General features: G+C 36.9%; 1 protein-coding gene across 2 annotated transcripts; it reads right to left on the bottom strand.

Annotated features, from left to right (window-relative positions):
* Positions 1 to 4,537: 4,537 nt before the first annotated feature.
* psmd14 (proteasome 26S subunit, non-ATPase 14) lies at positions 4,538 to 9,533 on the bottom strand. Of its 2 annotated transcripts, none has more exons than XM_042394205.1 (11): positions 9,428 to 9,533; positions 7,931 to 7,986; positions 7,399 to 7,470; positions 7,166 to 7,285; positions 6,928 to 6,998; positions 6,563 to 6,713; positions 6,298 to 6,405; positions 5,925 to 5,999; positions 5,712 to 5,837; positions 5,073 to 5,135; positions 4,538 to 4,712 (listed from the first exon to the last, which is right to left on the bottom strand). In XM_042394205.1, the coding sequence occupies exons 2-11, from the start codon at positions 7,976 to 7,978 to the stop codon at positions 4,614 to 4,616; spliced, it is 933 nt and encodes a 310-aa protein (XP_042250139.1). In that variant the 5' UTR covers positions 7,979 to 7,986; positions 9,428 to 9,533; the 3' UTR covers positions 4,538 to 4,613. The 2 variants fall into 2 exon arrangements, with proteins under 2 accessions (XP_042250139.1, XP_042249362.1); XM_042393428.1 differs by having other exon boundaries at positions 7,931 to 7,989; positions 9,428 to 9,532.
* Positions 9,534 to 12,965: the final 3,432 nt, after the last annotated feature.

Below are 12,965 nucleotides of genomic sequence, written 5' to 3'. Positions count from 1 at the left end.
AAAATAGACAAAATAGGAGATTTTGGTAAATTTTTTATTTTTAAACTACATTTTAGTCTTGTCTTTTTTCGTCAACAATATTCCATGTTAATATAGTTACAGTATTTAATGAAGTCAGTGCCGTCTTCTCATCATGGAAAAGGTGTTTGCCGAACATATTTAGTAATTGCTTTAGTTAAGTAGTGTGTAAATTTTAGGGAAATCTATTGGCAGAAATGGAATATAATATTCATAAGTTTGTTTTCATTAGTGTATAATCCCATAAAAATAAGAATCACTGTGTTTTTGTTTTTGTTACCTTAGCATGACCCATTTATATCTACATAGGGAGTGGGTCCTCCTCCACGGAGTCCACCATGTTGCACCGCCATGTTTCTACAGTAGCCCAGAACAGACAAAGCAAACACTGGCTCTAGAGAGGGCATTTCACGTTTTTTGCGTTTTTCATGAGTTTTGCGAGTTTCTCGGCCACTATAAGATCTCCTACATGCATGGAAGGGAAGGGTGAGGGGAGGGATATTCAGTTGGTTGCAATCTGCAACCTCTCCGCTAGATGCCACTAAATCCTACACACTGGTCCTTTAATTGGCAGTGAAGAAAGGTGAAATATAGTTGGGGTGGAGAAAATGCTCCACTGAGAGTGTGTGAAAGCAGATCTGGGTAGGTCATTGAGTGGGATGCGTCTCCAGATGTGCAGAGTACACCATAAACACGTGCAAAAATTCACATACATGTGCAACAATGAACAAGCATACTCACACTTTCTCACAAACACAGCCCACTCCCTCCTCACAAATTAGTGTTTAGGACAAAGAGAGAGGGTCACAAATCAATCTCACCTCAAGGTCCATTTATTAGCTGTTGTGGAGCTCTTAATCACATCACATGATATTCATTGGCAAATGGAATTGGCCTGGTTTTCAAAAAGTTATAGATGTTCGACATTCCTTATTTTTTTCCAGAGCACTTTAAGGACGTCTTGTCTATATGGGTTTAAAACCTCCATCTGCTCATGAAGATCATGTGATAAGATCAAAAGCACTGGAAAAACTACAAAAATGAATGTCAAGGTGAGATTGTTTTTTGAAGGTCAAGTCCAACTTGATCTATGGTCTCAAGCATATCATTTTGGATTTGAAAGCAGGCTGCCTCTTCGCCTCATTTCACAACATCTGACTCAGCAACAAAGAATTTTAAGCAGTTCACTCAAACAAAAACTAACTTATCTTTATTTTTCATGATGTGACTGTTCAAATTTTATAACCCTCTTAACTGTTCATCTGTGCGAGCACGCACTTATCCCTACAGAGCCCTAACTCTGTCATCCTCTGGCTCCTGTCTGCCGAGGCGGGGCAGGGTGTTGTGTACTTGACTGTGGCCTCATGGGAGTGATCTGTCCTCTTAAGCCACACCAAGCAGCACCAGCATTTATTAAAGCTCTTGTCTTGTTTACAGCCTCCCTCTTTTAGCTCATCTGTTTGGAAGTGGTTCACCACGAGGGGAGAGCACGGAGCAAAACACCCCTTTGAAAATGAGAGCTACGAAAGAGCAGGAGATAAGTTAGTTCTCCTTTGGGGCTTCCATGCAAATGAGGAGGAGAGAGGCTGGTAGATCAAGACAGGTAGAGAGGTGTCTGACCACCATATTGAGACTAATCTTATCCTGCTTTCAGAAACAGCCTGAGCACAAAAAAGCTGGTTCAAACTTATGTGCCACACTGAGGGTTTTTTTCTGAGGGGAAGTCTCTTATCGCAGCCCCAGTGAGATAACATTGTGTTGTTACTGTTTCTATGCAGTACACAAGCGGACTCGCACACTCGTTTCATTCGAGTCTGTAATCTCTGTGAGACATCTCTTGGCATTTCCAACAGGATAGGCCATGTCTGAAAAGAAAGAATGAAAATACTGTATGATGATTCAGCACTTTAAAGCAAACAATGGATGTGACACACCAGCACACAAACACATGCAGACAGCTTTCTATGTCTCTGAACTTTTTAGTTTTTAGAAGTAAGCTCTAAAACAGCCTGTATGCAATCACTGAGAGTCACTATTTTCACACAACATTTATAAGTTGCTTTTTCATCTAACTTCACTGCATGGATATCAGCACTGTAGCTTCTACTGTAAGCACAACCACTATAGCTTCCATTAGCTTTACATACATTTTTGCTTCATACTAACCTTTTTTATTAGTTTTACAATTAAAATTTGGCTTCACACAATGGTGAAAAGTAATATTTACTTTTCTACGGTACTTACGACTTAATAGTTCTACTTCATTATTGCAATTTTTGCTCTACCACATTCATTTCCCAGCTATAACTAGTGTCTTTGCAGCTTAATATTTTATAGAAAGCAGCATGATCAGTTTATAAAATGTAATAACTGCTGCTGTAATCAGCTCCACCTCAACCAACTACAACATTAAAATGTTATTTACACAGTAATGCATCATTAATAACAATCAATCAAAAATGAGGCCTTTGTGCATGATGAGTTTTCTGTGCAGGATTTTTATTCAAAACTGACTAATTTCACATTGTGGCATTGCAACTCTTCCTTGTGTAAGTGAAAGATCTGAATACTTCTTCCACCACTTGCTTCACAAAAATCTTATGTGAAGCTTATAGAAGGAGCTAAAGTTCCTGGGCTTGACAGGGGATCATTAGCAATGTGTTTACATTGATAATTTCACAGAAAGATTTAAGCTACTGTATATAAAATACTGACAACTTCCCAAATTCCTTGCTCGCATCTGCAATTTTAAAAAAATGTCCCAATGCAATTTTTAAAGCATTAAGAATTGCAAAAACATTAACAGAGACAGTACAGTGCAGTATTTACTCCACAGTCAGCAAAAGTATACGGCCATTATCTCGTAATTATCACACTTTAAGGTTCTGAATTTCCCATGAGGACCACGGTGGGCCCACTTTCATATTTCCCAAATGACCTGAAGGAAGGCGTTTCATTTCACAGCCGTCAGCATGCACATTAAAGAAAAGCCAATTTCCTCCTGTGCGAGTTGCAAAGATTTCAGTCAGGAACAAAAATTGTGTAACATGAAGACACTTAGGGTCTTTAAAGGCAGGGGGCCAAGTCTGTCATAACTCTCTGTCTTGTTAGTATATACTGGACAGCATGTTGAAACACCATATGCTCCATGTTCTCTGCTTTGACTGAAGTTACTGCAATACGAGCTGTTTCTCTGGCTGGAATCCTGTGAACCCATTATGGAGACATTTTTTTTTCCTTCAGCAAAGTGTAATAAACTAAGAGAGATGTTGGCTGTAAGGCCAGGTTCCCACCATGAGAACACGACTACACCTACAAGAAAACACTCGGTTGGATAAGCTATTATGAAAATCTGCAGTGTTCCTCAGCTGTTGGCATCAGATTAGAGGTGTCCTTCTGAATGCAAGTATGATCATCCAGGTGATTTGTCACCTTCTGTTCAGAAGATGAACAGATGTGTTTATCTTTAGTGAGTCGGGTTTACTTCTTCACCATCCCGTTGTTCTCCCTCCTCGAGAGCAAAAACAAAAAGAGCAGAATACTGTGCAACTGTTTGATTCAGTGGAAATATTTAGGATTTAAAATTCCTCTTTCATGTCCTCACTGCTCACTTGTGAAATTAATGTCTCTTGCTTATTAAGTTCACTTTTGCTGATTAGCTGTTTTTTTTTTTTAAAGATCGTCATCTTCTTCCCCAGAATTGATTTTGTGCTAGCATTTATGACAAATAAAAGGGGAAGGGATCCTAATTTTTTGTAACCACAGACGTAGGAGACAGACGACAGCTCTGTGGAAATATATTGTGGTTTTAAAGAGTAATAGTTCTGCAATACACTATAAATAGGACATGAAAGTTTGTCTACATCTTGGCACGCAATTTAGTGCCATTTACCACTGCAGCATGCTTTGTCAACTGTTGCATCACGAAAACCCCACAATACTGGCAAATAATCTCAAAAGGTCTCTTAAACTATGGTTCTCGCACTATGGAACAATAACTAGGCAGAAAAAATGTGCTTTCAAATCTTAAAGTGACGTCAACTGCAAGTGAAACAGCCAAGCCTTGTTTGAGCAGGAAATATTTACAGCAATTTGATGTATTCCATCTTGATCATAACTTTCATTTGTCCATTTAACTTTCAACTCTTGCACCATCCAGTGGTTAGGAATGGTATTACATAAATATACCATGAGACTGCATTGATGCAGTTTTGTATTCCACCTTTAAATAAACTGCCATACGTTAGATTTTGACTCTATCATAACTAAGAAGAAGAAAAAACAAAATAAGGTAGTCTGACTTTGTTTGTTGTAGTACGACACTGGATAAATTCTGTAATAAAACTGATATGTTAATGACACATAAGTCTGAAATATTGACAAAAGAAAAGAAATGAAATACAAAAATATAGAAAAACAATACTTTGGTACCAACAGGAACAAATTTAAATGCACCACTGGATAGTAAAATAAGGCATCATCCATGCTGTCCAACTCCAAACAGACACAAGTCAATGTCTTCATTTCATACATACATTTATTTTATATAAAAGAAAACAGGGGTTTCAATATTAACAGTTATACACACAAGGCCATCACTGGAAAACTACAGTGTCCAACATGGCAGCTAGGCACTGAACAATGTTGGATGTCATTAAAACATCTACATGCTCCTCCAAGTGCCTCTTGGGATCCTACAAGAGAGAGACGAACAGAGAAGGAAAAGGGAAGAAAAAAAAAAGGAAATGTCAGCAATGAGATGTGATTCATGATAAAGATGTTTTTAGGAAATACAAATTCTGTTTTGACAACTGGTTTCAACAAATGTCAGTCATGCAAAAAGGAAACTTTAATGACAAAGTAACCTGATCTATAAATTCTCTGCTTGTATTAACATATCTGCTCAGTCTCTCCAAATCTTGGCATTCTCTTTCTTTACCTTTAATCAACACCAGTCAAAGACACTGACCTTGATGTAGCATTTTGTTATAAAAAAAAAATAAAAAATCAGGACACAAAAATTTTTATCTGAAGCTTTAAATTTTACTCGTTACCTGTTTTCCAACGTTCTTGATTGCCAGTTGCTCTGGTGTCATTTTGTCCTCTTCTTCAACAGCCTGAGGTGGAAACACGACAGCGTCTCAGTATTGCGGAGGAACACACCTCACAGCGCCACGCTTTGTGCATATTTATACGTGTGTGTAGCGCTTTTTGCAGTTTGCATCGTTCAGACCAATTCTGTATTCACTTTTTTAGAAATTGCAAGGCCCCAAGAATACAGCAGGCTTGTGTGCACCTGTCAAGCACCAGCATTAGTATGATGAGAGTCAACGAGTATTAACAAATTCAAGGGTGGTGTGCTCAACACCCACACAGCAGGAAGTAGCTCACTGATCTTCTGTCAATGATTTTCTAGGTGACAACAACTGTGTCATCATCTCTGTGTTAACCATTTTTAAAGTCAATATTAAGATAATAATACTTAAATACTTTATTATAAAAAGGTTATTCCAGCTAACATTCATATTTAAATCCAATTCACTTATCTTAACTGTAATTATGAAGTAATGCACACAAGAATTTTGTTCAATTTGTCGTTGCTTTAAGGCAATTTCAGGTTTTTAAAGAAAATCAATAAAATGATTTTTCCACTGAGGTGAAAAAAAAAAAAGGGACGAGGTCTGAAGGTGTACCTTATTGTAGTTCTTAGCAAGCTCCAGCATTTCCTTGACGATGGTCTCATTGAGCTTGCAGTGCTCACTGTAGTCCTGCAGGGTCAGGCCCTCCATCCAGCTCTTCTTATGTAAGTTCAACAGCATCTAAAGAATAATGAGAGTCATGGTTCTCATGTTCTATTAAAAAACTATAATTAAAAAAATTATTTTCTAAAGAAGGAAGGTTCAAACCTTTTGCTCAAGCTCGTTTTTCCTGTAATTGATGGTGATGGAGTAGTAGTGCCTATTAAGTCCATGAATCAGAGCCTGAAAAATGAGTTAAGTACATGAAGTGTGAAGCACTTTGTGTTACATTGTATTTGTATGAAAAATGCTACACAAATAAAGTCTGATTGAGTGAAGTAATACCACACATACATACTATACATATAGACATGCCAAATGAAAGATGTAATTTATTGTGATCATGTTTGGATCTTTGGCAGGAACACAAAATTAAGTCACATTAAAATGAATAAATATTGCACACATTTGTAGTTCAGATATGGGAGATATTTCAAATTCAGACTGAAGGAGATGACAAGTGCCATGTATGATGTGTTACCTGGATTGAGGGCTTGTTCAGATGACCCAGGTTAGATGTGGTTTGTCTTGGCTCATGACCCAAAACCATCATGTTGGCGTTGATCAATCTGAAGGCATCAATAACAACCTGTAGAAGACAGAGACCGCACATGAAACCAGATTACTGAAAACCTAATTCTACTTCATCTGGAATTCACATTTAATAAAACATTCACATTTAATGCACCTAAAATGAAAGTTACTGATTTAAAAAGGTTTTTCATGCAGCAGTCATACTTCCTTACCTTTCCTTTGACACTCTGAATGGGATCGACCACCACAGCGACGGCTCTCTCTGACAGGGCCTCGAAGCTCTGCTGTGTGTTGATGTCCACCCCGGACAACCAACAGCCAAAACCAGGGTGACTGTGGTACCAGCCCACCACCATCTCAGGCCTGATCAGCAGCATTGGTGGAGGACAGCAAACATGTTTATGTCTTTTTTTTTTTTTTAAACTACTCATCCCTGAGTTTATGCTTATGTCATTGGTTAACTTGAAATGCAGTAGAATAGACATTTTCTAAATCATGCTCCGATCATTTATTTATCAGTGTAGGTAAACACTCAGCAAGGGAATATTTTAAATATTGTGATTTTAGACAGTTTTACCTGCCAGTCTGCTTCAGCATGTCCAACATCTTGGCCTGGAACACGGGGTCCACTGCTTCAACACTCACACCCTGTGAAACAACAAATGGTTGAGACAAAATTTAGCACCACACACTTTTTTGTAAAGCTATCAACATCAGAGATACCTGGCATTTATTATCTGACTACATATCAAAATTAGGTATTTTCTGTAGCATATTCATCATGATGCACAATCTTGATATTAAGGAGTACGTACTGTTCCTGACTGGGGCATGGCAAACACATCAATCACTCGCACTGTGTAGTCATCAACAAATTCTCCGAGCATCAGCCCCATGACCTCCATTGGTACACCAGCACGCCCGTGCTTCAACATCTGAAACAAGAGCAAATACATGAGTGAGAAGTCCAAGAAACATTACTGAAAAACACAAAAATTAATATGAGCACTTTGAAAGACTCATATTGCAACTGGAGTGTGTGTGTTACCTTGAGCAGTGCCAAGGAAGAGATGTAAACCTGCTCGGCTGTGTCCACAGCAGGTGCGTCTGTCGGGGGGCCCTGAGGAGTCAAAGCAGAGTTTATTTGTCTGTTCAGGTCTTTAAAGTACTGTCATTTCTCAGATCAATTAGTGCAGTCAAAATACTGATTAGTATTTTGATATACATAATGTGAAAGTATGTTGTATTGTAACTTTGTATCCTTTATTCATGTGGTATTTTACATTTAGACTTTATGCAACTTCAGATTTGCATCTCAAGATGTGAAACTGCACTCACATCTGAGAATAAAATTATGGAGGTTGAAACATAAAGTGTGAAATAGTGGACATGTTGATATTGCAATCAAGGATCCCACCAGGTAGAAACTTTCAGATAGAACCACCAAACCATAAGGTTTGGATAATGATTTCTTAAAGAAAAATTTGGAAATGGTTGTTTAAATTAAGGCCATATCCATTAAAAAAAACAACAACATTATTTATGTTCACCATCTATAGACAATTTAAACTTGTTGTTACCTGACCGAGCCCCGGCATTCCACCTCCGAGCCTCAACAGTCGGTCCATCTCAGGATCTGCTGAAAATTATACAAAAATAAGTCATTGCCATTTCCTTAAAATTAAGAGGACCATTAATCAGACATAAGAAAAACACAATTATTTATATGTCCTTTTCAAGATCAGATATTAACAAATCTAGTTCAAAATGCATACAGTATAAAACCTAGTAAATCAAGGTTTTTACTTTTTTTTTTTTTATAAATGGAGCTCCAATGAGGATTTCATTTGTTGAGAGGTCAACTTAATGGTTTACAAATATTCATTTGCTAGACCATTTAGCTCAATAGATGTCAAAATATTTCCTTTAAGATAAACATTAAAAAATATCTATGTCATTAAATGGTATGTTAGATTTAAACATTATGTTTTTGTAGAGGATTTGCTTTAATTCATCTCTCCAGCCAACAGCTAACAGGTGTATTTCCTTTGAATAGGCCTTTTTCCAATTTGAGAGGGTGGTTCAGAGAAGGGCTACTAAATTAATTCCAGGTCTGAAAGAAATGTCATATGCGAAGAGGTTAAGAAAATTACAATTACCAATTCTAGTATACAGGAGACATGATTGAGGTCTAATAAGCTGGAACTCTAATAAGTGGGAATTCTAAAATTATACAATTAAAGTGTTCCTCTGAGAAGAGGACGAACTTCTTCACACTTTGTGCAGTAAAAACATGGAACCAGCTTCAGAGGATGTAGTGCGGACCCCTTCAATAAACTCTTTTAAATAGACTGGATAAATTCTGGTCAAAAAAGGATTTTTTATATAATTATAATGTTGATTTGTGATTCATTGTGGAATTATTGTTATTTTGAACTACGTTTATTGTATTATTTTGTTATAGGGTTTGTTTAGAGTTGTAAGAGTCTGGTGTGGAGGATTTATATCCTGTACCAGATATTTTTCAATAAATATACACAGGTTCATTAAAATAATAATAACAATGATAATAACAACAATAATGGTAAAAATCTGGATCTAGGTAAATGCTGATCTACTTGTAAGTTGAAATAAAGTACATTTAGAATTGGCTATGTTAATTATGTGTCAGATATTATTTTAATCTAGGACATTAACGCTATAAGTCTGTTTAAGCACCCGAATAGTAAAATGAAGTTAACGTTAGCTATTTAGCTTCAGTTAGCTACTTTTCCCCTAGTCACGTAAACACAGCAAACATCCCGATAACTTCACATCGATCTTTGCTTCAGATTATCATTTGTTGTGTTGTTGGCTATAACAACAGGTACATTTAACATTAAGTGACATTAAATCGCTGGGTTCATTAACTAAATAGTTTTTTGTTTAAGGCGTTAGCATGCTGTTAGCTTGATCATGCTAACTTAGCCTCAATCATCTCGTACCAGAAAAGCAGCAACAAATTAATTATCACGGATTCCATCTCGCCGTATTTTATGAAGGATACTAGCTGTTTATAAAGCTTTGATTTTATTTACCTGTTGTCAAACCTTTCGGGTGTTCCGGAGAGTTTTTTTTCTGTGTATAGTCGAAACAGACCGACTGCCTGCAATGAATCAGCCAGAATTGTCTTTTTAGAAAAAACTACTTCCGTCGCACTCATGACGACATTTACCGTTGCCCGGTTGGTAATTCTAAAATCGAGACACATGGGGGCGTCAGAATCACAATTACCACTACTACTGCTGGTACACTAACTACTACTACTACCACTACTACTATAACAATTAATAATAATAATAATAATAATACATTTGTAGATATTCACCTGATGGGCTGCTATTGTACCAATGTAGATGTATATGTCACAGGCATATAACTGCTTACTGCAGCATATACAGTAGCCTATATAGTTTATGTTTTACCCTATTGAAAAAAGTCTATAGCAGGCTATATTTTATCTACAGTAAGATTATACTAGGCCAAGTCAAGTCGATTTTATTTATATAGCCCAATATCATAAATCACAAATTTCCTCAGGGGGCTTTACAATCTTTACAGCAGTACAACATCCTCTATCCTTAGACCCTCGATTCGAATAAGGAAAAACTCCCTAAAAAAACCCTCAACAATTTCCTAATTCACAATTTCCTGATTCTATTTGAAATCTATAGGAATAACGACTTTAACTACTTCATAAAAGTTTTTTGAGCTGTGCAACATCTGGAATTTTAACAGCAGAATAGGCTATTTTAAATAAAATATGCTTCTACAAAGTCAAAATACTTTTATATTAAATGTAACTTGCTTTGTAACTGAAATTTAACCCAAGATTTCAACTTTTAGGATAATAATAGTTTGTGTTTTTTAGTCTTCTGATAACATTTTGTCTTGATATTTTTTTCCTTGGAAAGATAATATGTAGTTTCCTATGTCCACATAGTTGTATGTTTATGTTTTAGGTTTATGGTTGCTTATTTGTTTATTTTTAGAGTCTATAAATGGTAATAAATGGTTTAATGTTTGTACCCGCTATAAACAGTGTGTGTATGTATTGAATAAAAACAACATCATATACAGCATGTGCCATGTATAAAGTGCTTTTCTATTGATATTTAGGTCAAGGTAGATTTGGAAACTGGTGGTGAAACATTTCATTTAATTGTGATATTTGGCTCTAAGTTTCAATTTATTTAGCTTGGCGTGTAAAGGTTCTCCCTCAACTCTATTTCCACTATGCCAGACTCACACTGATAAAAGACAAAACTGAGAGTAGTATACAGCGTCTCTCTTCTAAAAGTGAAAAGAATAAAAACTGCTGTGATGTTTGTGCGGTTTCTCATATTTCAACTTGCAAGCATTTCAGTATTCCCCGAGGAGCCACAAACCCCGAGCCAAACCACACCATCAGCGGGGCTTGTGAAAAAGCTTCTCTGTTTGGTTTCATGTATTCTAGCCAGCAAGTTGCCATCCAGCAGAACAACTCATACAGTCCACCCAGCAGTGTCGCTGGCTAAACTGCCCTCCCTGGACAGGTCTGCTGGTGAGCTGAGGTCGGCCCCGGGACTTTCAAATTCCTTAGAATTCCTCAGTGGATGAGGAAGGAGCAGATAATCATCCACATTCCTCAGTCCCTCCTTCTCCACACCCGCTGGACCTCCTGCTACCTCAACACAGTTCAATAAACTCAGCAATCTTACCAGGATGTGCTTCCTTATGATAGGATAGTTTCTATGACCCTTGAGATACAGACTGAATGACACCCATAAGTAAATATACATATATATATAATGAACGTTGTTTCTAGATTTAGTGGCATAAGTCAACATTTCCCAATTGGACAATGTCCTATAATGACATTTTAGCAGGTTCACATCCACCATTAAAGGGTCTGATGCAAGCAATAACTTGATCAGACTCAAGACAATACCAGAAACAAACAGCCATTAATTTTCCTTCTAAGTAGACAGAGTTTACTGTTTGCTGAATCATTATTGCTGACTGGGTTATCTCATTGAAATTCAGCTCTGCTTGTGATTGGTTGACAGTTTTCCAGATACTCAATTCAAAACCTATTCATGTTGTTGCTCCAACAGCTCTTTGATAAATCACCCGAACAAACAATGGATTGATTGATAAATGAACCAAAGGCTGCAGATCAATTGACATATTGGATATTTCACTCATTTGAAGCAGAGCAGGTTTAAGTAGGATGATGCAAATGTATTATATAGAGTGCTTTATTTTGTAAAATATAGTTTATTTACATATAAACCCTGTATAAAACTTCACCTGTCACTAAATGGCCATTTTGCAACATACTTCATAGTAATGAATAAGTACTCAACTTGGTAACAAGCGCAGGAAATCATCTATACTGCTGCTGATTCTTCAGATAGGAATGATCGGACTTTTCAAGGAACATCAGAAGTAGCTTGTAACATGACACCAGCATGAAACCTTAATCCCAGCAGCAGAGGAAATAAGGGAGAGAAATGTGATGCTTTAAGAGCTTCCCTACACCCTGATGGGATTTGGATTTAGCTTCGCTTTATAAATCTCCAGCATGACCTGCAGCGGGACGGCTGCTGGTGGTAAGCACCGCTTTGAGCTTTCAAGTGTTTTGTATGTGAATATAAAATGAGTGTAATTAGATAAAAGTGAAAGGCAAATGTGTACTCAGACAACATATCTGGGACCATAAATGTGCTTTGTGTTGTCTTAACTGAAGCTTTCCCTGCTGCATCTCTACCTATTTGTCCACTTCAGATGTCTGTCCATTTTGGGTTTTTTTGTTGGCCCAAAAGTAGTCAAATATAAGTCCAAACATACAAAAATACAGTAATCAGCCTACAAATATCAACTGCAATTGTGGTGTGTAAATTCCAAGTCGCTAAAACTCCCAAAGTCCCCCAAAAATGTTGAGGACCTCTGACAAAAACACACAAACCTGTACGACGGGTAAAGAATAGAGCGGGTTTGGTCTATTCTTTACCCGTCATACAGGTTTGTGTATTTTTTTGTCAGAGTGAGAATAAGAGAATACCTTTATTTTATTTTGTTTGTCTTTTGTAAAGAGGTTATTGATATTTGTTATTCATGGTTTTGTCTGTATTGTGTTAAAAATACTAATAAAATATAAATCATAAGAAAAGAATGGAGCTGGTTTCATGTGACTTTTGATTGATTATATTGATAATGAAGCAGGCTGTTTCCTCACTTTGAGTACAACAACTAAAAGCTTTATTTAGGCCCCTGTATGACAAACATTAAGGGTGCTTGAGGTTAAACACAAGAGATCAAAAGTGTTGGAAGAGGCGTGCTCGACGTTTTAGAGCATCAATAACAAACCACAGCATCTCAAAAATTCTTTTAAGCAGTTGAGAGCCCATGAACAGAAGCTAGAAATCTACAGTTCCTCTTTTTTTTTTTTCTCCAACTACATCAGTGGCGGTGAGTTATTTGTGCGCCATATGTGAAAATGCTTAGTTTACACTTTTACAAACTGCATATAAGCAGATTAATCATATGAATGCTGTGAATGCACTCAAAGGTGGCAAAAAAAAGAATGGTTCT

Source organism: Thunnus maccoyii, chromosome 1, assembly GCF_910596095.1.
Source record: "Thunnus maccoyii chromosome 1, fThuMac1.1, whole genome shotgun sequence".
Lineage (NCBI taxonomy): Eukaryota > Metazoa > Chordata > Actinopteri > Scombriformes > Scombridae > Thunnus > Thunnus maccoyii.
The sequence above is the reverse complement of the archived record's forward strand: the minus strand, read 5'-3'. Positions and strand labels throughout refer to the sequence as shown.